The 27070-nt window shown below is 42.9% G+C and overlaps 1 protein-coding gene across 5 annotated transcripts in view; it reads left to right on the plus strand.

Annotated features, from left to right (window-relative positions):
• LOC145361426 (transcription factor COE2) overlaps positions 1–27070 on the plus strand; it is a 305378-nt gene that overhangs the window by 15144 nt on the left and 263164 nt on the right. For all 5 annotated transcript variants that reach the window (XM_080217170.1, XM_080217168.1, XM_080217171.1 and 2 more), the window contains one exon: positions 19871–19939. In XM_080217170.1, the coding sequence (XP_080073296.1) occupies positions 19871–19939 (69 nt within the window). The remainder of the gene's footprint in view (positions 1–19870; positions 19940–27070) is intronic.

Raw genomic sequence — 27070 nt, forward strand, 5'->3', positions numbered from 1 at the left:
ACACTTAAGGCAACAGCATGGTCATTATAACTGGTGTCAGCAAGTCCATGTGTTGCAAAGTGGAGGATTAGGTTTCCTTGTTATGATGTTGTAAGAGGCTGTAGATTCACGTCGGAAGCACAGCCACTTGGGTGAGGTATCGCAGGTGTGGAACTGCACATTTGCTTGCTAACACCTTTGGGGAGGGAGAAAATTGCTGAAAAACAAAGACAAAGGGCGAGGCACACTCCTGAATCAAGAAAACACTCCTCCTCTCCCCCACCTTCTATCATATCCATATGAAAATCAAAAAGTCTAATTCACAGGTGAAAAATAACACTTAATGATGTGAGGCAGTGCCATGGAACTCATTGGTGTCATTCTGTAACCCTGTGCACCCAGATAACAAACAGAGCACCTCCTACTCTCCAGGGAAAAGCCTGTGCCAGGTGCTGTCAGAGACCTCTGCCTGAAACACAAGCACAGTTTGGGATCTGGAATGATATTTCACAGAACATTCACTCCCCCATGCGTTAGAAAGGTCAGTTGCAACTGAAGATGAAATCACTTGACTGGATCTTAGTGATGAAATATGCAGTAGTGTTTCCCAGGGAGTGGCTGTAACTGACTGGTCACTTTGTCATATGGAAGATCTACAGCCTCCTTATGGTATATCTTTCAAATTTATACTACTCCAAAGGTATCTTTTACTAACCACATTTAGCTCTGTCATTGAGTCTGGAGGCAAGTCCCTTTCCAGGGTGCAGTCCAGTATTTGGGCTGCCACTCTAATACTAAAGGTGTGCTGCAATGTTGGAAGTGCCACCCTTCAGATGAGATGTTGCTTCAAAGCCCTGTCTGCTTGTTCAGAAAGCCCTTGTGGATGTTGAATCTCCCACGACGTAACTAAAAGAGCAGCAAGAAGCTCTCTCGGTTTGTGGGCAATATTCTTCCCTCAAACAATATGAACAAAGCAGTAATCGGTCTGATTGTTGTTTTAATGGGGTATTGCCATTTTAAAACTGACAACTGGATTTTCCAACACAACAGTTGTTGCATTTCAAGATAGTGCATTGAATGAGAAGCACGTTGAAATGGAACCCTGGGGAAGCCGACGGCAAGGATGGGGGTGTCCCTTGGGCAGTGCCAGATTGGCAGTGCCCCTGTGCACCTTTGCAATGCCAGCCTGGCAACTGGGCACCTGGGCAATGCCCACCAGGCAGTGCCAGGGCCAGGGTGTGTCAATGGAGGATGGGATCATTGGGGTGGGGCCTGTTGGGGGGCAGGGCCCCCCTATTTGCTGGAGTGGTGAGCTGCAGTAGAAGGGGCCTGATAGCTCTCTCTCTGTCTATCAGATCCCTGCTATGTTAATGGACACATGCAGCATCAAAGGTCTGCACACATGTGCACTACCTCTCTCTACAGGCTCTCAAGCATTTTAAGCTCCACTCACAGCTTCTCTGGTCAGAAACAGGCCAGTCCAAAACTTTACAGACAGAGTGCATAACATTGGACCTGAAAATGCGCCCAAAAATGGATCTGGAACTCTCTCAGTTTCATGTCCATCCGACACTTAGAAAAAAATCTCGTAAAATTCCGCCTTGTGTCTTCATCAAACCAATGAAAACCTAATAGGATGGGAGGCCCCAAGCAGGCTGAAGGCAGAAGGTACCCAAAGACATATGCAGATTTTCCAGGTAAGTGTTTTGGCCTATTGAAGAGATCATTCTTTGTTTGTTATTTACTGATGACATTTTGAATTTCATTTATTTCCATTGTTTCAAAGTTACTTTTATTTACACCAGGGAATTTGGGATCGGGGTTCTTCCAAGCTGATGTGTTGAAAGAGGTAGAACTGCAGTGTGGTGACAGATTGATCAAGCTGCCTGAGAGACTTTCCACAGTCTTGTGAGCACCTGCATGCTTCTTCAACTTGGTAGATGGGTTCAAAGGGCTTTACAGGCAGATGCCTGTGTGGTGTGGCACTACTACGGAATATGTTGCTGGAAGAATTTCAGAAGCACCTCAATTAGAATCATGCCATCCCTTACCTGGCACCTGAAAGGTGATGGATAACCAATGTTAACTGTTGGACCACACCTTCCAAGATGTCACCTGCTGTTTTTGTGGACCTATCTGGGAAAGATCGCAGGACCTTGCTTTTCAGGACTGTGGTTCAGCAGAAGGACAGCTGCTGTGCCATCTACAGACTTATAGCTCAGGCTGTATACAGCTTAGCCATATGCAGGGTCAGAAATAGCCAGCCAAGGCCTGAAACCTGGCTGCATCTCCTTCCAGGCAGGGAATGGTGCAGGGGAGCAACACAGAGGGCAACAAAACCAAAAAGACAAGTTTATGAAATGCATTTGGATCTAGAAATGTCACAGTGGTGCAATCAAACAAAAGGAAGGTACAAATATACAAGTGTCACATGCAATGCCATGTCGGAAGAGAACTGATGAGAGTAAAGGCTGACATCGGCCTACACCCTTGGATCTTAAAGGAAGTGGCTGCAGAGATAGTGGATGCATTGATTGTAACGTTCCAAAATTTGAGGTTTTGGAAAGGTCCCAGTGGAATAGAAAACCATAAATGTAACATCACTATTCAGGAAAGGAGGAAGACAGAAAGCACAAAACTATAGGCCATCTGGTCCAACATCTGTCATTGGGAAAATATTAGCATCATTCTTAAGGAGGTAACAGAAGGACAGTTAGACAATCACAATACAATCAGGCAAAGCCAAAATGCTTTTGTGAAATGAAAATTGTGTTTGACAAATTTATTAGAGTTCTTTGAGGATGCAACAAGAAGGGTGGATAAAGGGAAACCAGTAGATGTAGGGCATTTGGATTTCCAAAAGAGATTTATTTGGGTGCCAAATAAAAGGTTGCTGTACAAGATAAGAACTCATGATGAAGGGAACGATATATTAATATGGAGAGAGAATTGCCTAACAAATGGGAAAAAGAGTGTTGGTGTAAATCAATCATTTTCAGAATGGGAAACGATAATGAGTGCAGGGATCAGTGCTGGGTCTGCAATTATTTACAATCTACGTTTATGACTTGGATCAAGGGACTAACTGTATTGTTGCCAAATTTGCTGATGATATAAAGGGACGTAGAAAGTTAAGTGAGTGGACAAAAAAATGGTAGATGGAGTATAATGTGAAAAGCTTTGGCAAGAAGAATACGAAAATAGAATATTACTTTCATTGGCTGGAATTTGCTGACTGTTCACAGTGTGCCCCCTGCTTTGATTTCTTGGGTGCAAGGGCTCATTCAATGGGAAACCCCATTGACAATGGTGGGACCAGAAGATCTTGCTGCTGACCAATGGTGGGTCACCTCTGCTGCTGTGGGTAGTGTGGAAAATCCCACAAGAGAGACTACTCAATTTTGTAGCACAGAGGGATCTATCTGGGTGACCTTGTGTATTAATCACAAAAGGTTAGCCTGCAGGTACAGCAAGTAATTAGGAAGGCAACAGAAATTTTGACCTTCATGGCAAGAGAGACGGAGCATAAAAGTGAGGAAGTCTTGCAATAATTGTACAAAATGTCAATGAGACCATACCTGGAGTACAATGCACAGTTTTGTTTTGGTTCCACCTATTTAAGGAGGAATATTCTTGCATTGGAAGCAGTTCAGAGAATGTTCACCATACTTATTCCTGAGATGAAGGTGTTGTTTTGTGAGGAAAGGTTGGGCTTAAAAATCACTCAAGTTTAGAAGAACAAGAGGTGATCTAATTGAAACATGAGAGGTTTGACGGATTGATGGTGAGATGATATTTCCTTTTGTGAGAGAATCCAGAACCAGGGGTACAGTTTAAAAATAAGCAGTCTCCTATTCAATAGAGGGATGAGGAGGAATTTCTTCTCTCATGGGTCTTCCACAGAGGGCAGTAGACACTGAGTCATGAATATTTTCAGTGTTGAGTGCAGCAGATTTTTGATCAACAGAGAGCCAAGCGTTATGGGGGACAAGCAGGAAAGCAGAATTAGGCCCACAGTCAGATCAGCCATGTTCTTATTGCATGCTGGAGCATGCTTGATTGGCCAAATGGCTTACGCTGCTCCTGCTTCTTATGATCCAATAATTAACCTCAGCAACCATCAAACAGAAATCTAACAGTTTACTTCATCATTTCTTGTCTACAGACTCATGCTGGCAACTGCAGTTCCCTTCTCCTCATCTTGGCCTGCCCATTTGGCCATGGCAAATAACCTTAGTGGGCTAGAGATCAATTTTAATACTGTACAGAAGCTTAATAAACTTTTGTCCCTATCCACCTTTTCAAACTTTTTCATTCCTTTAAATTTGTCTTGTGGTTTTCTTCTCTTACCAGACTAGAGCCTCTGGAGTTTGAAACAGACTTATGTAAAGTTCTACAAATGAGTGAAAGCTGAGTTCCAAGTATCAGCTGAAGCTTATGGCCACATATTCCCCTCGACTGAATCAAAGGACATGGGTTCAAACCCCAGTCCAGAATTTGAATATCAAAGCTTGGCTGATATTTCAGTGCAGTACTGACAGAGTATTATACTATCAAAGGTACCTTCCTTGGAACAAGGTACCCAATTAAAGCCATTTCTGCCCTCTTAGATGGATATACAAGAGAAAAAAATGGAAGGCAGAGAAGAGAAGAAGCAAGGGTGAGGAAGCAGAGAAACTGAGAGTGAGGGGGTGCTAGAGAGCACAGAAGACAGCAAAGTGGAGGGTTGAGGGAAAGTAGGGAAATCAAGGGTGGGGAAAAGGTGATGCAGAGGTTAGGAAAAGTGGAATCAAATGCAGGGAAGAGGAGGCGTGGAAAGCGGGGGACCTAAGCACAGAGAAGAGGGACAGAGAGGAATCTGAGATCTGGAAAGAGAGGAATGGAGGGAGGGTGGAGGGTAATGATGGAAGGAGGGGGTAAGGAAGGAAAGCTGAGGGCAAAGAAGAGGTATGTAGATGAGAGAAAATGAAGGGTGTGGAACAGGTGAAAGCGAAGTTGGGGAAAGGAGAAAATGAAGGCAGAGGAGAAGGCACCTGAGGGAGGAGAAGAAAAGAAACATTGGGTGAAGTGCAATTCCCCCAGGGGAAACAAATTGTTGGAGAAACTTTGACTCCGCCAATAATTAATAGTAACACTGAAATTGCATTGATAAGAATAAATAACATTGGTAACACACAGATTCCCTTTGTAACAATAGCAAAACAATTTGCTGATAGTCTCCATGTAACTGGCAGTAAGTAATGACATAATGACCTATTCATAGCTCGTATTCATAGCTCGTATTAATCCTATAATTTCTTATGATCCAGACAGAATCTCTCTACAATGTATAATTTGCAGTCATGCTCCACAGTCTAAACCACTTTTAACAGACCCAATTGCTCTCCCTGTCTGTTTCTGTGTGATAGTGATGATTCACAGCTGGGCAGCACAGTGGCACAGTGGTTAGTGCTGTTGCCTCACAGTGACATGGACCTGGGTTCGATTCCTGGCTTGGGTCACTGTCTGTGTGGAGTTTGCACATTCTCCCTGTGTCTGTGTGGGTTTCCCCTGGGTGCTCCAGTTTCTTCCCACAATTCAAATGTGTGGGTTAGGTGCAATGCTAAATTGCCCCTTAGTGTCCCAGGATGTGTAGATGAGAGGGATTAGTCGGGATAGAGCATAGGTGGGATTGTTGTCAGTGCAGACTTGATGGGCCAAATGGCCTCCTTCTGCACAATAGGGTTTCTATGATTTCCATGATTGCTGTGACCTGTACTTGAGCTTCACGCAGTAAAATCAACTAGTGGAGTCCAAACTGGACAGAACAGATAGATCACACCAAACACGTCATTCTAAACACAGATCAGCGCCAAGATTTCTAAATAATTGCAGGATCAATCTTAATAGAACACTACAGCACAAACAGGCCCTTCAGCCCAACAAGTTGCACCAATCATATCCCTACCTACCAGGCCTATCTATAATGCTCAATCCCATTAAATCCCATGTACTCATCCAGAAGTCTCTTCAAAGACCCCAGTGAGTTCGCAAAATCATTAATAAAAAATGGTTTCCAAAGAATGATAGAAAATAAAGTATAATGGAGGCCATTTGACTGCTAATGCATTCACAACCTCTTCTGACCCCATTCCTTTCAGATCTTTTCATATTGCTCCTTTTCTAATATTTGTCTTTTTCCTTTCTAAATTCTATTTTAGTCTCCACCTCAATAGCCAGATATGGTGAAGTTTCCAGTCCAACAGCCACAGTTCAGGAACCTTCCTCCCTCCTTTCTCCTGAGTTCTTGCAGTGCAAATTTTCTGTCTTCACACATTGTGAAAATTATTCTCTATTTCTGCACAGTAAGGTCCCAAAGTTTCATGCACCCTGTTACTAGCTGCTGCTCTCCCAGTTATACTCCCTGCCGTTGCTACTATTCCCGGCCATGGAGGAAATGCTGGTTCTCACCCATCCTCTTACTTCCACAATCTATACTCCCCAACTACTGAGTTGCACTTCTCAATTTTTGTAGTCCTGAATTCCTCCTTTCATCCTCTGAGAAAGGCCCAGCCTGATCCCCATTCCTCGATCTCCATCTGCCGCACAATTTCCCAATTCCCCAGTCTCCAGCCCTCCCCCGTTCCCATTCCTTTCTCAGTTCCCTGCCTAGCCCACCTCCTGACCATTCCCATACTTCTGATTTTACTCTCCCCCACTGCTTCCTGACTTCTCAGCCTTCCCTGTCTCATACATTCCAGCTACATGATTCCCTGCAGCAGTGGTGGGGGTCAGCAAACAGTGGCAGGAAATTCAAATCTGATTCCCTAAGCTATTCCCCGGATCAGGAATTGCTGCTTTCAGCATAATTTTTCTGAGTGCTAGGGTACTATCTTGTGCTTCCCTCCAAAAGTCTTTGTGACCAAGAAACTCTCTGATGTTTCCACTCCCTGGCTAATAGCCTCTCCATTCAGTTCATTTACCACATATCCGAGATGAGACCTGGGATCTTACTGGTATGTATGGCTCAGTGATTCAGTTACTCAAAAAAGGTATCAAGGGGAAATGATTTGTTTAATTTCTAAAATTCACACACTCAATCAGCATGCGCAAAATAAATAAAAAAAAGGTCACGTGTAAAATTACTGTGTGTGTGGAAAATCTGGGTCAAAAATCAACCTTCAATTACAGACCAAGCTCTGGCATTCTGGATTTTGGGAGGAGAAAGGCCCAGCCAGAGAGATCAGAAGGTGTGAGCAGATGTGAAGTATGAGAGGGAGGAGAGAACATGAGGGGCAATTGTGAGATTCCGAGTTGAAATTTAGAGGGGCATGTAACCATAGTCCCTTTGTCCAACTGACAATTGCCCCTTTTCCAAGACTTGGCTCCTTTATCTCTTCTGCTTTCTCTGATGAGCTTCGCACATTGCTGGTAACCTTTCAACTATGTGACCTTTGAACCTCTCTGTCATTAACATCTGCAAAAGGAATTTTGTAAAGATTCTGAAATTCTGAGAATTACCAAGTTTGAAAATAGTACAAAGCAAGACAACATTCCTGTATTCTCAAAAGGATAGATAACTAAAGAATGCCTTTACATTATTTATGAAACATCCTTTGCCTTGTTTTTTCCCCCTCAAACATATTGATTTCAAAATCTCCATCCAGACTTACAAATCTCTCCACAGCCTTCCAGCTTACCTATGTATGGGCTCATAACCTCTGTTCTAACTCTGCTCTGCAGTGTGCTCCTCCCTCCTCCTCTTCACCATTTGTTAACAATGGTTCACCTACCAAATGCTGCTCTCTTTCACTCTCAAACATTTCAACACATCTCTTCACACTTCTGAAGCCTCCTCAAAACCTTTGACCATAAGCTCCTGAGTTCTCAGAATTCCCACTCAGTTATGGTGGAACAGTTGAAAGGCACTGTCCAATTTCAAGTTGCTGCTTGCAGCTTGCCTTGCTCACCTAGGGTTGGAGTTACTGCCAAGACTTCTGGCCTCACATCAGAGGAGCCTGACACATGCTAGCCACCCAAGCCTCTCCTCTTGCAAGGAAAGTTTTGCAACTTTGCATACCTGGCCACCCTCCCCTGAGCCTGACTGAATTTTGACAAAATTGCATATTCATAGGCCCTGTCAAAGTAAGATTATGTCACAACAGTCGCAAGTTCCTCAACAAAACTTTACAAGTATTTCATAATTCACAGTTTAATTGTCCATCACTTGATTTTTTTTCAGCAGGAATCAAATTCCTTCAGTAAGCAATTTTTGAGAAAGAAGGAAAGTGAGAAACATGAAATAAACAAAAGAATAGAAAGAACCAAAGAAAAGAGAAAGAGGAAGTGCCCCGTCTCTGCTTCCAGTCACACCACAGAGCCATCCTTTCCAATATACACATTCACGTAGCAGCAATCACTGACTTTCATTCGTGCAAATCTGTGCGGATTCTTTTCTTTAAACTTGTACTTATTCTATCAATACGGGAACATTGAGATTTTGGTTTGTTGGAACAAACTGCTCCAAAAATCCATTTAAATTCAGAAGTAGCGTATGTAAGGCTGAACTGGTAACCGTTTTGCATGATTTGGAGGTTTGGTGCAGCTTTACCTTCCTTTGCCTATGACCATTGGGAGTCTTGTTGCTCCCTGTAACCCTGTTCTTCAGTCCATAATTTGCCAGGCTATAGGATGTTGACTAGATTGTGATACAGAGGAGGGTATATTCCTGCTATCCCTGCCTTTGTACAACAAGTGAAAGGACCACTTTAAAACAAAACTAATGGGTCTACAGACCTTTATTTTCGTATGTATCAGGAAAGACTGAACAGACTTGGTTTTTCTTTCAGAAAAGAGAAGGTTGAGAGAGCAACGTGAGAGAGGTCCTTAAAATTCTAAAAGGATTTTATAAGATAGACATAGAGAAGCTATTTCCATTTTTGGGTGAGAACAGGACAGGTGATAGTGATGTGTCACAATTCTTTCACTGCTGTGGCAACATGCACTTGTAGGGGCACGTTCCAGTCTAGAATTATGGACAGTGATGGTAGAGGCTACAAAACTCTTGCCATCATACGGCTGACGAGAAATCTGTCCCATTCTTAACACCTGCCATTGATACGTATTTCTGAAGAAATTGCAGGTTGATGCTCAACCTGTTTAGCCATGTTATGAACCCACACTCTTTTGCCACCAAACTGTGGTGGGGTTCAAGCTTCTGGCTTAAAGGCTGGAATATTCCCCATTGTGCTGCAAAACCTCCTCAAGAACAATACTAAGGGCCCGAAATATAATATAATCAATAAATCCAATCGAGAATTCAGGAAAAATGTCTTTAACCAGGCGGTCTGGTTTGATTGTAGAACTTGCTACTATAACAGATAAGATGAATAGCAGAGATGCATTTTGTAAGTACATGAGAAAGAAAGGAATCATAGGATATACTGATAGCGCAAGATGAAGGGGTGTGGGAGGAGGCTTATCTGGCAATTAAATGCTAGTGTTGACCAGATGGGACAACCTATCTGTTTCTGTGTTGTAAATGTTATGTAATTGCATAGAATACCTGCAGGAAAATATTTGATTACATTGGGTTGACTGAAATTGGGAGTTCAATACTTAGAAATCACAAGCTAAGACCTACTGTGATCCATTATTTCCTGAGAGCAAAATATGAGTTGGAATTATGCTTTAGGTTTAAAAAAAAGTCAGGAGTAAACCAAAGTATTGTCCCTGAGCTGATGTAGTCTGTCCTCCAAGTTACACAGTAAAAGATCCCAGAGAAGGTTCGCTCTGACCTTGCTGTCAGTGAGATACATGACTGTAAGTACACTTCATTTTGCAAATCTAGGAACATTCTTCATTGCAAAGCCAACAATTTTTTTCCCAAAAGTATTTCGGGCAAGCTTGAATGTTCGTGTTTTTAAATTCAGATCTGTTAAAGCCTTGAAAATTATTTGTGCATTGGCAATCAGCAACCTATCTGGCTGGAAGACTCCAAAAGATCAACAGTGAGAGTGGGCAGATTATAAAGTCAGGCCTATGTTAAACCAGGGTCTGGCAGCATTGCCTCACTTTGTGGGGATCTCAGATTACAAACTTCACCTCTGGCTTCCCTCACTACGGTTGCTGCGCAATCTCAGCATTCAGAACAATGGTGAAAAGTAATTTGTATAAAGTACAGGCACACTTGCATACACTCACAAACACGAGTACAAAAAAATCCCAAGCAATTAAGACAGAAAGAGAAGAGAGAAAACAAGATTCAACAGGAGAGAAAAAATAGACAAAAATGCTTTTGCTTTACCATTTCCAGCTACTCATCTGAATACCTCACCATGGCAATTTTACCTGAGCTTCTGGTAACATGATCCGCGAGTGTAAACACTCTTGTAAAAGAACCCTTTGGCTCTTTCTCTGCAAAAGCACAATCAGCTGTGGCACAGAACAGCACCTTCCAGATAAGACCCCAACTTTGTACAGTCTCAGCTGCCTTCAACAAGGGAGCACCACACAGGGCATTGTCATGGAGCCTCAGCATTCTGGATCAGGAATAAGTGAAAATAAATGGATTCATGAGAATAAAAGCAAAATGCTACAGATGCTGGAAATCTAAAATAAAAAACAGAAAGTGCTGGAGAAACTCAGCAGGTCTGGCAGCATCAAAGAAGAGAGACAGAGTTAACCTTTCCAGTCCAAATTGTAGGAAGATTAGCCAGAATTGCTGCTTCAAATTGTTACAGATGGTGGTGTAGTAGTAACATCACTGGACTAATAATCCAGAGGCCCAGGCAAATGAGTTGGGCACACAGGTTCAAATCCTACCTGGAAGCTGGTGGAATTTTAATCTGGAAGTGAAAAGCTGGTCTTAGTTGCAATGACCATGAAACAATTACTGTAAAAACCCACATTGTTTACTATCATGTTTTTTAGAAAAAAAAATCTGCCAACCTTACGTGGTTTACTCCAGACCCGTCCAGACCCACTGTAATATAACGGACTCTTAACTGCCCTCTGAAATGGTGTGGCAAGCCATCCAGTTCAAGGGTAATTAGGGATGGGCATTAGCCGTGACTCTAAAATCCCACGAAAGAAATATAAATGTGGGAACAAAAACAGCCTAAGTGAGATTGAGACATGCAATGGCAGCTCTTATACTTTAAATGAGTAACTAGAGAAACTCTTTTCAATAGTAGAAGTGTCAATAACCACAGGAAACAGGAAAGCGTTTTGGTGCAATCTTAGCAGCTCCTTCATGCCCCTCTCTCACTGCCTGTGAGGATGGAGAATTTCACACTCAGCCAAACCTCTGTTCACTGCAGCAGGACCAGAAAATCCTGCTGGAATAAACAGCTGGAAAATATCACCTTGTAGTTTTACACTGTGAGTTATGATCTACAATGTACTGATTGGGTGAAAGAAGCAGATTCAATAGTTTTGTCCAAAAAACTGGGTGGGATCCCATCAGAAATTCCTGTCCAGATTTCTGGCCAATCTGTCAATTTTCCATTTGGCCCATGACAACTCCTGCCGCAGGCGGGCCTGGAAGATCCCGGCCAAAGATTTGAAAGGAAAATATTTATAGAGTTGGGGAAAGAGCAGGGCAATGGGACTGATTGGAAAACATGATCAACAAGTAAGCACAAATAAAATGGGCTGAATAGCTTCTGCTTTGCATTTTCATTCCTTGATGGAGAACAGGTCACAGACAAATTATCTCCTTCTAATCCTGTTTTGGGCCAACTTTCCAGTTGTTGCCTTGTTTAGACCTCGGCTGTCATCTCCTCAATGTGTTTGCTGCTCGACTGTACTTTCTCTTTCCTATGGGTTCCATGTGAGAGCTTTCCATGTAATGTTGTTCTGTGGCTTCCTCAAAGTATGGCCTATCCAATTCCATTTTTGCCTTTTGATTTGGAGGACCACTGGGTCTTGTTTTAGCTCTTTGCATAACCTAATATTATTGATGCTATTTGGCCAGTGTATCCTCAGAATCCTTCTGAGGCACCTGTTGGTGAAGGACTGCATTTTCATTCTCTGTGCTCTATCAGTCTATAATCCTGCACTGATCCTGTCCCCATTCCAGTGACCTCTGCTGGTTGGTGCATGTGCCTGAGCAACAAGTGAGCACAGGATCACATCTCACCATGACTCCCTTCATAATCGACTAATGTATTCATCGCTGTTGAGACTCAGGGAGGAAGAATGGAAGAGGTATTGGCAGGCTCAAGGTGCTCAGGGAATTTGTAAGTCAGCAGAAGTTGGTGCTTCCATAATAATTAGACAAACAGTTGAACAGGCAAACCTAAATAATTGTATTTTGCAGCAGAGATATTTCTGTAAAGTGAAAACAGGCCATTTTTATAGTTCATTTGCTTCTCTATTTGAATAGTGGAGCTCAACTCCAGTAAGGGCTGGGCTCATTGCTGATGCACAGGTAATTTAAAATTAAGGCAGAAAATTCTGGAAATACTTGGTAGGTTAGCCAGCATCTGACAGTGAAAAATTAATCGATTACTCAAAATCAGAGTCAGTCTGTTGCTTTTTGATGAATCCACTGTGTATATCCAGCACTTTTAAGTGTTTACCTCAATGATTCATAGAACTTAGAACATCGAACAGTACAGCACAGTACAGGCCCTTCGGCCCTCGATGTTGTGCTGAGCTATGTCCAAACCCAAGATCGAGCTATCCCACTCCCTATCATTCTGGTGTGCTCCATGTGCCTATGCAATAACTGCTTGAAAGTTCCTAAACTTTCCTCTATCACAGCAGGCAGTGCATTCCACACCCCAACCACTCTCTGAGTGAAGAATCTACCTCAGACATCCCTCCTATATCTCCCACCATGAACCTTATAGTTATACCCCCTAGTAACAGCTACTTCCACCCGAGGAAACAGTCTCTGAATGTCCACTCTATCTATCCACCGCATCATCTTATAAACCTCTACTAAGTCGACTCTCATCCTCCTCTGCTCTAAAGAGAAAAGCCCCAGCTCCCTCAACCTTTCCTCATAAGATCTACCCTCCAAACCAGGCAGCATCCTGGTAAATCTCCTCTGCACTCTCTCCAATGCTTCCACGTCCTTCTTATAGTGAGGTGACCAGAACTGCACACAATATCCCAAATGTGGTCTCACCAGGGTCCTGTACAGTTGTAGCATAACCCCATGGCTCTTAAACTCAAACGCCCTGTTAATAAACGCTAACACACTGTAAGCCTTCTTCACAGCTCTATCCACTTCAGAGATCTGTGGATATGAACCTCAAGATCTCTCTGTTCCTCCACCTTCCTCAGAACCCTGCTGTTGACCCTGATTCATGTATGGGGGGTAACAGCCAAGCTCAATCTGGTTCTCATTTCAGTATGCGCACTAATAGGCTTTCCAGCAGGTTCATGCATTAGGCTGTGGGAATCCAAACTAATGTTCTCCCCACCAAAGCTTAGAGTCCTGAGGCCTTACTGCGGCTAGGCTGAGGTCAGAGAAGACAACACTGAACAAAATTATCAGGTCTCCCATATTTCTAGAGATTGACAGCACAGTTGTCAATGAGAAAAGAGAGACATTTCCCTAATGCCTGTCATGACCTGAGGACATCTTAATATGTTTCACAGCCAATGAAGTACTTTTAAAGTAAAGTCACTGATGCATTGAACACAAATTCCAATTTGCACACAGCAAACTCCCTGAAACAAAAATGTAGAAATCCTTTGTGGCCGCACCTGTGCAAAGATATTTTGGCCTTGGAGGGAGTGCAGAGGAGGTTTACTAGGCTGATACCGGAGTTGAGGGGGTTGAGCTATGAGGAGAGGCTGAATAAACTAGGCTTGTACTCGTTAGAGTTTAGAAGAATGAGGGGAGATCTCATTGAGACGTATAAGATGATGAATGGGATGGATAGGATAGAGGTGGAGAGACTCTTCCCGCTCAAAAAAGACAGTAGGACTAGGGGGCACAGCCTCAAGATAAAGGGGGGGCGGTTTAGAACGGAGTTGAGGAGGAACTTCTTCACTCAAAGGGTGGTGAATCTCTGGAATTCTCTGCCCGTTGAAGTGGTGGAGGCTGCCTTGCTAAATATTTTTAAGACGCGGGTTGATGGGTTTTTGATAAGAGAGGGGATTAAGGGTTATGGGGAGAGGGCGGGAAAGTGGAACTGAGCCACGACAGATCAGCCATGATCTTATTGAATGGCGGGGCAGGCTCGAAGGGCTAGATGGCCTACTCCTGCTCCTATTTCTTATGTTCTTATGTTCTTATGTGTGTTCACACCTCTGTGACCTCTGCAACTTTCACCTTTCATCTCTCCCTTCCTCCGACTCTGCTTGTTGTGAGTCATCCATTTCCTTAATTCTATCAGATTAGTGGTCACTGTGTCAGCCTTGCTCAGTGGCTAACACCCTCACCACAAAGGGAGTGCTGCACTGTTGGAGGTGCCTTCCCTAGAATGGGACGTTAAACATCATCTGGCCCCACCTGCACTCTCAGGTGGACATAGTTAATCCCACGGCAAATTTTGAAGAAGAACAGAGGAGTATTCTGTGTCCTAACCATTATTCATCCCCACTCAACTTTCCTGAAAATCACATTTTTGTTTCAGGGAGTTCAGTGTGTGCAAATTGGATTCTGTGTTCAATGCAATGATGACTTCACTTCAAAAGTACATCATTGGCTGTGAAACATTTTAGAATGTCCTTCGGTCATGAAAGGCACGCGAGAAATGTCTCTCTTTTCTCATTGACAACTGTGCTGTCAATCTCTAGAATTCCTTTCCTAAAACCTTCTGCTGAAGCTCCTTTAAAACCCTCCTTAAAACTCACCTCTGCTCACCATATCCCACTATGTCCTTCCTTGGCTCAGCAACCATTTTCCGATTTCACCTCCAGGTTTAGGGAGAGTTTTAATACTCAGAATAAGAACAGAAGGATGTTGTATGGTCCTTCAGACCTGCTCTGCTTTCAATGCAATCCTGGTCAAGCTTGGACCTCAACTCCATTCTCCCATCGAATTTCAATATCCCTTAACTCCCCTGGAGTTCAAAAATCAAACTGGCTCAGCTTTGAATGTACTCAGTAACTAAGTATCTGCAGCTGTGGAGAGAATTCCAAAGTGTGAAGAAATTTCTCCTCAGCTCAATCTCAAATAATCAAACTCTTATCCCAAGGCGATGACTTGTAATTTTAAAGCCTCCAGCCAAAGGAAACAGCCTCTAACCATCTCCCCTGTTAAGCCCCCAAAGAATCTTATAAATCTCTTTTCATAATCTTATAAATTTCTATAGGACCACCTCTCATCTACTCAATCTTTGATCATTAGACAGATTTTCCACATTAAATTCACAGGATGAATGAAGTTCTTGTTGTTGCTGCTGCTGTTGTTTTCTTGTGCAACTTACAGCAAGTATCACCAGCTATAACCTGTTTACTCTCCAAACCCTCAATCAAATGATATTTTTTCAGGAGGTTCAGTGCACTATTTTACATGGTATTGAAGCCAAGATCGACCATATCGCTTTTGGTTGCTGTCACCCATGCTCACTGCCTGGCAAGGATCATAATGTTATGTCGGGAGCAGAATCCCAAGGAATCAGAAGAATCATCCCCGCCGCACCTCATCAGAATCGCTGTATTGAACTTGCTGTTACTTACTGCAATCTTGATTGACGCTAGTGCAGTGAGCACACAGGCTAGCAAAAGGAACCCAGGATGCTGACTGACTGAATCAGCTGGGGAGTAACAATGTCTGCTCATCTCTTGAAGGAAATCTGTTGGCAAATTTCTAGAATAATAGGGTGCGGTGAAGACACAGGAATAAAGGAACAAAAGTGTTTGTGGGAATAGAGGGTTAAAATCAAAATTTCAGCTGAGGAGGGACAAGGTTTTCAGCTGTCTAGCTACACAGCACTGATCAACTGAGGAAGGAGGCGCAGATGTGTTCTTACTCATATGGCTGTGTGACTTGCTCTCTCCAGCTCTGTGCCCGACAGATGGTGCAAATTAGCACAACTCTCATTGGGGGAGGGGGCTGCAAGTTGTCAGTACTGAGAACAATGTGAAGGTTGGACTGTACACCATTAGTATTATGGAAACCAATACACAGCTTGATCGTGTCCCAACCCCCACAACCCCTGAAACTACTGAGCCTGATTGTACAGGCGTCACCTCGGGGTAAAGTTAGGATATACTCATGCACACAAAGAGTGATAGAATTTTGGAACTCCCTCCGCATATGTCAGTTGTAACTAGATCAATAGTTATTTTTAAATCTGATTGATTCTTATGAACCTAAGGTAGGGTTATGGGACAAATGTGAATATATAGAGTTAGATCAAGATCAGCCATAACCTCTTGAATGACAGAGAGTAGGGTTAAGGGATAAAATGACCTCCTGTTATATTTCAGTTTTACAAGTTCTTTCTACAAAAGCTTATTTATCCATGAATTCACCCCCCACCCCCACATCCTTACTCTGTTGAAATTAAGTGTCATTATGAAGTCATATACTCTTCTATTCTCAACCTTTATAACTCCTCTCTTCCCTTCGTCTTTCCAATTACCTGCAACTATAGATCTGTGAAACCCAAGGTTGACATCACCTTATGACTAAATTTTCATTTAACCTTTCACCTCCTTGAGACTTTCAAGCCTCTGAGTTGTCCAACTGAGTTGTTCACCTCACTTTTCTCAGTACAAGAAAATGGTTTCTTCTCAGAATTCCATTAAGATAATCTTAGCCTTGGGAATGTGATGTGCTAACAATCTGCCAACACTGAAGCCCAGCAAATGTCAGCAGAGGACAAGAGAAAGTTGATGACTATACAACAATTTGTCATTAACAGGGTGGAGGGACGGATGGGGAGAGGAAATTTGCCATTTGTAATGCCAATTATAAATTCAGGCTTGACTGGAAACTCCCATTCACATGGTTCCAGCAGCAGTTCCTTCATTAGAAGAATTCATCACTAGGTTTGCTCAATACTGCAGTTCTTTTTCTCAGATTTTTAGGACTTGAGTTGCCTGACCTTCATTGTGAGATAAATTGCCTCGATTGATCACATATCCTTTGGAGTCAGATTGACAGTTGGTATAGAACAGCCACAGATCTCACAATTTACTATTGACAATCCCCAGGTAGCTGAATTATTTGTGACTTGTTAAAATCACAAAACCCAAAGTCTATTTGAGACCTACCACAATTCATTGATGGGTCTCAGCTGACTTACTATGCCATACCCATTACTTGGAGGTTACAACATAAAAGCAGCCTTCTGCCACACTGGTCAATGTATTTATATTCCACACAAGCAATTTGGACTCCATTCATTGCCTGTCTGGGAAGGGGATGTTGCCTGAACTAAAATTCAATACTGTTGCTACTACTCATTCTGCTTTTCCAGCAAAGAAGGCAGGAGAATGGCACTCCTGTAGCCTGACACCCATCTGAGATCTCTGGGCCATTCCAATTCTGGCATCGTGCACATCCCTGATTTTAATCACTCCACCATTGGTGGCCTTGCCTTCAGCTGGCTTTTCCCTAAGGTCAGGAATTCCCTCCCTGAATTTCTCAGTCTCATCAAATCTCTCTCCTCCATTAAGATTTTCCTGTAAACAGAACTCTTTAACCAAGCTTTTAGTCATCTGTTCTAATATTTCATTCCCTAGCTGTGTGCCAAACTTTATTTTATAATACTACAGTGAAACAGTTTTTGACATTTCACTATACTAAAGATGTCATATAAACGTAAGTTGTTGTTGCACAAGGAGGCTGGATTATCTCAGTCTCTGTATAGCAAATACAAAGGGCCTCATTAAAACACAACTATTACTTCCCAGAAGCATTTGTCCTACATTTTTGTTGTCCTGTGGGGAAAAGCCTGGTCTCTACTTGGCAATTGCCTACAGATGTGTAACCAAAATTAGGAGTTCATTGTGTGGAGGAATCGTGGGCTAAGACCTCAGACCTCTGCTGCAGTAATCTTGAGACTGGGCATTGGACAAGGCATAAGTTTGGGATAGGTATCCCTGACAAAAAGTGTTTTGACACAAAAGCAAAATCGAGAGAAGTTAGTTGTTGTCTTATTTGTAGGGAGAAAAAGGTGGCAAACATACGTCAGCATTTGAACATCACTGGAGCGCCATTATATATTTCTTGATATTCAAATTACTCCCAAAAGAAAATACTAAATTCAGCATCAGGAGAAATGTAGGGGAAGCAGTAAAACTGCCAGAAATCCTGATCTGAATTAGAAACAGTACAGCAATATTTTCTTAAGTTCTATTAAGATTTCCTTGGTCCAATTTCTCGAAGCATCCTCTATGATATTGATTTTGGAGGCCTGACTGTGGGCCGTCCGTGGAAACAAACCTAACTGCCCATTTGAAAATTAAAAAATAGATGACTAGGAGGCTAGAGTCATGCTTTGGGGGCATCTAGCTTGTGTTCAAGTTGTCTTGGGAGTGTTTGATGGGACAGTGTTGAGGGAGCTTTACTTGACACTCATGCCAAGCTTGTTCTGAGATTGGTTCCTGCTGACAATGAGTGCTTGAAATAGGAAGTGTTCCATTGCCTAGCAGTAACATCCCTTTTCTCAAAAGCACAAACGTTCACTAAAAAGGGAATGGACTTGGCAAAACCAGAAGCAAACATGACTACCTCCTGCAGTAAACTTTCAATGTTGACAGTTTTGCCAGACAAAATCTTGACGTGGATGTTCATGTGCTTGATTCTCAAAAAAGTACATGTACATAAGGTTAAAGTTCTTGAAAATTCTGTGGTTCAAATTGTCACCGTGACATGAGTAAAGTGCACCACAAAGATTATGCGGGCGAGGAATTTAAATGGATCTCAGCTGTGGGCCCACCTCTTAGAAATGTAGATCCAGCACTGCAGGATGTTCACACCACTGCCAGTTCCCAATGTCACTCATTTCATGTTTATGTCCATATAATATTAAATAAACATTGCAAACATTATTGAAGGAAAAGAACATGTGCAGCATATGTTTCCCACCCTCGACTGATCTAACAAAAATATTCTTGACTTAATTACTTAATTAAAGCATGATAGTGACTTTCCTACATTACCAAACTGGGGAAAAAGTTTGATTAGTAAAGATGTATGGTGATTTTGTTTATTGGTAGGTCTCTGGTTCTCTTAATAGAAAACAATTTTCATTGCAAATGTTCAAAAGTTCAGAGAAAAGCTTCAGTGGCAAACGAGCTATGTGGGCTGTGAAGGATCCACATACTATATAATGTCTGTGTTAAGTTGGCTGATCCCAGCGGGGTAATAATAAGGCTGATTCAACCAGCTACACTGCCATTCATGAGCATTCAGTTGTGGAAAAGAGTAGACTGGCTAATTTTTCACTCTCATCTCAGAGGCTGGAGCCCAAATTATAGAAAGCTGGGATCTTCTAGTAGGCTTTATGTTGAGATGATGCTTTTACTAATAAGTTCCCCCTTCTACCAGCAAGCCATCTAGTCTTGGACAACTCAAAATGTTGTCAAAAGGACAGAAGAAATAGAAGCAGTTGTAGACCATATGGTCCCTTGAACCTCCTCCACCATTCAATAAGATTATGACTGATCTTTCTCCCACTCTATTTCCATATCCCACTCTCCAAAGGACCCCAAATTGGGCAAAGAGGCACTGGATGTATGCACAGTGAACGAAGTGCAGGAGTATTGTGAGTAGCATGGATCTGTAGGGCTGAATTGCCTCTTTCTGTGCTGGAAATACAACGTAAGAGTATGTAACACAGCATAAAAATGTCAGAGCACATAGGGGTTGGTGCTCCAATCTGTCTATTGTGTTCTTCAAAAGCCACCCCTTTCTTGTAGAAGAAATATACTTTATATTTCAATATACTTATAGATAATGTTTGCCTGATGGTTTTTCTCTGTTTTCTTCCAGCCGTTGCTGTGAAAAGAAGAGCTGTGGCAATAGAAATGAAACTCCGTCAGACCCCGTCATCATTGACAGGTAAGAAGCAGTGTTTTGTTTCTTTTAAATTTTCCTCCAAGGGAATGGCAGGAAAGTGCTCTGAGCTGTGCCTGGTCGACCATGGTGTGGTGTTGCGAGTTTTCATGCCAATGTTTGCGTTACTGTTGCCAGTGTGGCATTGGGTTCTGGACCTGTTTCTAGTGCAATGAGTCAAGGTGCCCAGGGATGACTTTTAACATATCATTCAGGGCAGGGATGAAAAGGCCATGACGCCTGGCCATCAGGCACTGACAATGGTTACTAACAGGTGTTGGTGAAGTACATGTAGAATGGAGTAATAACTGGGCAAACGCTGCTGGGTGAGATATATGATTTAAGGGTAAGGAGTTATGGGGAGAAAGCAGGAAAGTGGAACTGAGCCACTTCAGATCAGCCATGATCTTATTGAATGGCAGGGCAGGCTCGAAGGGCTAGATGGCCTACTCCTGCTCCTATTTCTTATGTTGTTATGAGTTATGATGGCAGGTGTGAAGTAAAACCATCCATGAAAAGGTGTCCCTTTTTGCAGTTATAGTCATTTAGTATCAGTAATTCCAGAGAGTTAGCTGATTCTCCAAAGTACACCACTGTATTGCTGGCTGTTTTCCACAAAGCAACTTGGCATGACAGGAATGGGCCATACACCTATATTGCACCACTAAATTCCAAGTTAAAATGTGCTACACAAGTTCGAAAAGAAAAGTGGTAGGCTTCTTGCCATGGATCTTTTTAAATTTATTGCCATAATTAAAGATAGTAACAAGAGGCAGGAGACTCGTCAATCAACTTTCAATTTATCCACTGTTTCTTCCAATTTTCTTGACCCAAGCTGATAAAAATCAAGAAGCAGCTTGTCACAGTTCACCAGTTAATGAAACCATTTCCCATGTTACATTGCCAATCTACTCATTATGCTGAAAACCAGCTCAAAGCAGATTCTTTCAATTTCTTGAGTCTCCAGTTGGAGATGATGTACCTTGTGTGCCACTGTTGTCTTTATTCCTTTAACTGGAGAAGGTTTTAGAAGATAACTGTTGTAACATCAGAGTTCATCACAGTCCCCTTATTATGCCAAAGTGTAGACAGGCAGAAAGGTCAAAGGGGGAAGTGTGCCCGCTAGTACCTTTGAGAAATAGCTATATTTTCATTCTGATACTAGTTGGTGTTCACAAGCAATGGGACATTATAGTTAAATCTCTCCATATTTTTCACACACACACACATGAAAACAATCGCTCTGCTTTTTCAAGTGTTCCATGGAGTTTCTGAAGTTCTAAGATTGCTAGAACACCTGATGGTCAGACAGAAGTCAACAAAAACACGGTGTAAAGTACTTCTGTCCAAACCATTGGTTCACGGTAACTACACAAGCTAAGAATGACACAGAAAAAGTGGACTCTGTGGGAAAGTACAGCATGTGTGATCTGTGGCAGGAACCTTGATTGAAACCTCACCGACCAAGATCACGTGCATTTGATGCTAATTGCCAAAGCCTTTGTGAAGGGCAGTTTCCAATACATAGACATGGAATCGAGCTCTTTGCATTTACCAGCTGAGCTCGTATTGAATCTTACTTGATAACAATGGCATGATGTTAATCCTGTGATAGCAGCCTTTACATTCCATTGATTGCAGAGAGGGCTGAAATCGGATTCAAAGTTCTGTAGTCCCTCAAGATGGCCAGACTGCCTTTGTTTCTTTTTATTCTGGAATGACTGACTAAAGCATTTCTATAGAGACCGGGAATGTGAACAATTTTACTGTCCATTGCCTATTAACACACAGAACATTTAATCCCACAGGCACAAGCAACTTGGGAACTACTTAAGGAGTTTTAGATATATTCAGACAAATGTGACCTTAGGCAGTGTACTCATCTGGTGACTGTACTCACATTTTCCCACTTGCAATGTTTAAAAGGGGGAGAGATGTTGAGAAATTTGCTGGGTATATCATGATATGGAAGAGATACTTAAGAATACGGATAATGGGACTGATTTTCAATGATAACAATCTTTCCTCTTTGGGAAGAACTGTCGTGAGGAAAAATTGATGGATACTTGGGTTCATGGGATGTGAGCGTCACTGGCAAGATCAGCATATTGCTCATCCTAAATTGCCCTTGGGAAGGTGGTGGCGAGCCACCTTCTTGAGCTGCTGCAGTTCATGCAGTGTACACCCACTGTGCTGTTACAAAGACAGTGAAGAAATAGTCCTTTGTTTCCAAGTCAGGATGGCAAGTGAGTTAAAGTTGAATTTGCAGGTGGTGATCTTTCCATGAGTCTGCTGACCTTGTTTTCCTACGTGGTGTTGAAAAGGTCAAAGAGGGAAGTTGCTGCAGTCAATCTTGTAGATATTGTGCATTGCAGCCATTCTGTGGCAGTGGTGAAAGGAGTGAATATTTAAGGCAGTGGATGAGGTGTTGATCAAGGTGGAAACTAAGCACTAGCAGAAGTGTGGTTATACAACAGCAGCTGTAATGGATAGGAAGATTTTTGTCAGGTCAAGAGGAGCATTCACATTCTTCAAAATCCCACAGAAATTCATGGCACCCAGGTTCTTCCATTATTGTTGTAGCTATCTAGGTTCCACTGGGCAGAACATGTGTGGCACTTGTTCAGTGGAAATGAATAATGGGTTAGGGTCCTATGACTGGGAAATGGCAGGGTTAAAATACTTGAAAAAAAGCACTGAGACCTTAAGCAACAAATATGCTTTTTACAAAGAAAAATATTTTTCCTTTCTTTTTAGCACTAGCAGAGTGGTAGACAGACAGGCTTCCAATGGCCCCTCCAACACTGAGCTACAGAGACCATGTAAACTGCAGGCCCAATTATCCATGCTGAATTAGCTCATCCCAGTTTGCCTGGTAGCAGGGACATTGCCAATTGAAAACTGTCAACTTAAGTTGGGCATTCGGAAAGCTGCTCAATGTGCATCTGGTAGCCATTAACAACTACAACCTGAGGTGCTGTTATGGTATATAATGGGTTTTTAGTTAAGATGAAAATGAGCGCAGTGAGGCCAAAGGGTTAATGCAACAGGGTAACTTTTGTGGTTTTTGGCAATTAGCAAACCAAACTATTTCATTAAGCAACCATACCTCACACAACCAAATAAAAAAAAAATTGTATTTTGTTTACGTTAAACGAGTGTACAACTCTGATGTTTTCCGATCATGCATTTTAACTAAAAACACATTGTTCATCCTGCGAAACTCAATGATCCTGTTTCACGCTTACATTTTTGTACATCAAGAATTTTCTTGGACAAGTCATTAGCCAAATACTATTTCCCTTGTAGCTGGATTTGAAATTAACCAACATTGCCATCAAGGCAGGAGTCAACCCCAACTCTTTCCAGTTGGGAAATGAAATAACCAGATGGCTCCAAGCTCAAATTGAACGCTGGGAAATGGCTGAAATAAAGTTTTCCTAATTTTTTTGCGGAACCCCAAGAGAATTACTGTCAACAAGAAAATCTGACCCAACACAATACATCATTTAAGAAAAACAAGGAACTTTATTTGACTTTCTACCAGCCCCTTAACTACTGCGGAACCTGTGAGTGCCAGTATTTGCATGAATTGGTGCACAGTGTTCAAAATATACCCAAATGTATGTCTACAAATCATCACCTTGGTCCAGAACAGCATAGAATTGGGTTTGTGTCAGGGCTAATGAGGATTAACATGAAGTTTTGGCAATGTGTATCTAACTCACTGACAGTGGAACTTTATTGGGAAGCAAGGACAAAGGATTCCCACATGTTCTGACGTTCCAACCCTGCCTACTCCTCATGTTTGACATCATGCATGAATGGTTAGTCAGCATGATGTAATCCTTCTGCTTTACTCTGTGACCATATCAGTAGGAGCTTTGAGTCACTCTTGTTGGCTTTAACAATTTCCAGTAAGTGGTTGTCTTTTCATTTTATTTCTACTCATCCCAATTCTCTACTCACGCCCCCATTCTCTTCTCTGGTTATGGAATCTACAGAAACAGAACATTTAGTGCAATTGGATAATTGAGTCTATATTCTTCACATGAACTTCCACCCCAATTGAACTAACTATTCCCACACTTTCTCCACATCCCACTGATACCTGCGCCTTTTGACATGCATCAAGCCTGCCCTTCAATGCATCAAACACATGAAATGCCAGCAAGTCAGGAATTTTCATTGGTTGATGGGATATGGCAAAACTTCCAACTGTGGCTGTAATCTCATCTCATTTCTCAGGGTTAACTCAGGTCATCTCCCCAAGCTTTGTGTACCTTCTATTGTAAGCAGCAAGGCTATTGTGTGAAGGTGTAACATCCTACTCGTTGCTCAAGAGGTCAGGCAGACCAAAATCAGGTATCCAGTCAGGCAATATCAGGACCTTTCAAAGGCTTGATCAAAGAAGTGGGTTTTAAAGAGCATTTTAGAGAGGGGCAGAGATTTAGGGCCTTGGTGATAATGGCTGCCAATGGTGGAGAGATATAAATCAAGGGGATGCACAAGACGCCAAGAACTGGAGGAACATACAGATCTCAGAAAATTGTCGGGCTAGGGGATTATTTCACAACTATTCTTTGAAGTAGGATTTGTTTCGAAGGCTTCTCCATTTTATTTTGTGGTTGGTCATAGAATCCCTACAGTGCAGAAGGAGGACATTAGGACAATCGAGCCTGCACCAATAACATTCCTACCCAGGCCTTATCCCCGTAACCCTACATATTTACTCTGCTAATCCGCCTGATAGTAAGGGTCAGCTTAGCATGGCCAATCTTGGCGGGAAGACTGGCTAAGGCTACCGGGGGGGACTTTAAACTAGAAAGGATGGGGGGAGGGAATTGTGATGGGGAAACTGGGACGGAGGAGGTTAGCTCCCAGGTAGGGGAGGACCGCAGGCAGTATGGGAGGGAGGTTAGACAGGGGGTGGAGAAGGGAAATGCCCAGACTGAGGGGCTGAAGTGTATATATTTTAATGCAAGGAGTGTAGTGAATAAGGTAGATGAGCTTAGGGCGTGGATTGCTGCTTGGGATTGTGATGTGGTGGCCATTACGGAGACTTGGATGTCTCAGGGACAGGACTGGGTACTTCAGGTGCCAGGTTTCAGATGCTTCAGGAAGGACAGGGAGGGTGGCAGAAGAGGTGGTGGAGTGGCACTGTTGATCAGGGACAGTGTCATGGCTGCAGAGAAAGAGGATGCCGTGGAGGGACTATCTACAGAGTCTCTGTGGGTGGAAGTTACGAACAGCAAAGGGTCGAAAACTTTGCTGGGTGTATTCTATAGGCCGCCCAATAGTGACAGGGAAGTTGAAGTGCAGATAGGGAAACAGATTCTGGAGAGAAGTATTAATAACAGAGTTGTCATGATGGGAGACTTCAATTTCCCAAACATCGACTGGAATATCCCTAGGGTAAGGGGTTTGGATGGGGAGGAGTTTGTTAGGTGTGTTCAGGAAGGTTTCCTGACACAGTACGTGGATAAGCCTACGAGGGGAGAGGCTGTACTTGACCTGGTACTGGCGAATGAACCAGGGCAGGTGATGGATCTCTCGGTAGGAGAGCATCTTGGGAATGGTGACCATAATTCTATCTCCTTCACAATTGCATTGGAACGAGATAGGATCAGGCAGGCTAGGAAGGTGTTTGTCTGGAGTAAGGGGAGATACGAAGAAGTCAGGAAGTTACTTGGACAAATAAACTGGAAGGAGGCGTTCTTAGGGAAAAGTACCGAAGGAAGGTGGCGGATATTCAAGGAATGTTTGTCTGGAGCTATGCATGACAACGTTCTGATGAGACAAGGGGGTTTTGGTAGGTCGCGGGAACCGTGGTGCACGAAGGCTGTGTTGAACCTAGTCAGGAGGAAAGGGAAGGTGTACAAAAGGTTCAGGGAACTAGGAGAGGTTAAGGATCTTGAGGAGTATAAGGACTGTAGAAAGGAGCTTAAAAGGGAAATTAGGAGAGCCAGAAAGGGTCATGAGAAGACCTTGGCGGGTAAGATTAAGGAGAATCCCAAGGCCTTCTATAAATATGTGAAAGGTAAAAGGATGAGAAGGGATAGGACCTATAAAAGGTGAAGGGGGAAAGGTCTGTGTGGAACCAGAAGAAATGGCAGAGGTGCTTAATGAGTACTTTGCCTCAGTATTCACGGTGGAAGCTGATCTGGGAGATTTTGCTACGGATTTGCAGCAGATGGAAAAGATTGAGTTTGTGGATATTAAGGTGGAGGATGTGTTAGAACTTTTGAATTCTATCAAGATAGATAAGTCGCCGGGACCAGATGGGATGTACCCCAGGATACTGTGGGAGGCGAGGGAAGTGATTGCAGAGCCCCTGGCGATGATCTTTGCGTCGTCAATGGAGACGGGAGAGGTTCCGGAAGATTGGAGGATTGCGGATGCAGTCCCTATTTTCAAGAAAGGGAACAGAGATAGCCCGGGAAATTACCGACCGGTGAGTCTGACCTCAGTGGTTGGTAAGCTGATGGAGAGGCTTCTGAGGGACAAGATTTACGAGCATTTGGAGAGGTTTGACATGATCAGGAATAGTCAGCATGGATTTGTCAAGGGCAGGTCGTGCCTTACGAGCCTAGTTGAGTTCTTCGATAATGTGACTGAACACATTGACGAAGGAAGTGCCGTGGACGTGGTGTACATGGACTTCAGCAAGGCGTTTGATAAGGTCCCCCATGCAAGACTTCTTGAGAAGGTGAGAGGGCATGGGATCCAAGGGCCTTTGGCCTTGTGGATCCAGAACTGGCTTGCCTGCAGAAGGCAGAGAGTGGTTGTGGATGGGTCTTTTTCTGAATGGAGGTCAGTCACCAGTGGAGTGCCCCAGGGATCTGTTCTAGGACCCTTGCTGTTTGTCATTTTCATAAATGACCTGGATGAGGAAGTGGAGGGATAGGTAAGTAAGTTCGCTGATGACACGAAGGTCGGTGGTGTTGTGGATGGTCTGGAAGGATGTCAAAAGTTGCAGCAGGACATAAATAGGATGCAGGACTGGGCGGAGAAGTGGCAGATGGACTTCAACGTGGATAAATGCGTAGTCGTCCATTTTGGCAGAACCAACGGGATGAACGAGTACACTATCAAGGGCAGGAGTCTTAGTAGTGTTGAAGAGCAGAAGGATCTTGG

This window comes from Carcharhinus amblyrhynchos, chromosome 34 (assembly GCF_965287045.1).
Source record: "Carcharhinus amblyrhynchos chromosome 34, sCarAmb.v2.hapA, whole genome shotgun sequence".
In the NCBI taxonomy this organism is placed as follows: domain Eukaryota; kingdom Metazoa; phylum Chordata; class Chondrichthyes; order Carcharhiniformes; family Carcharhinidae; genus Carcharhinus; species Carcharhinus amblyrhynchos.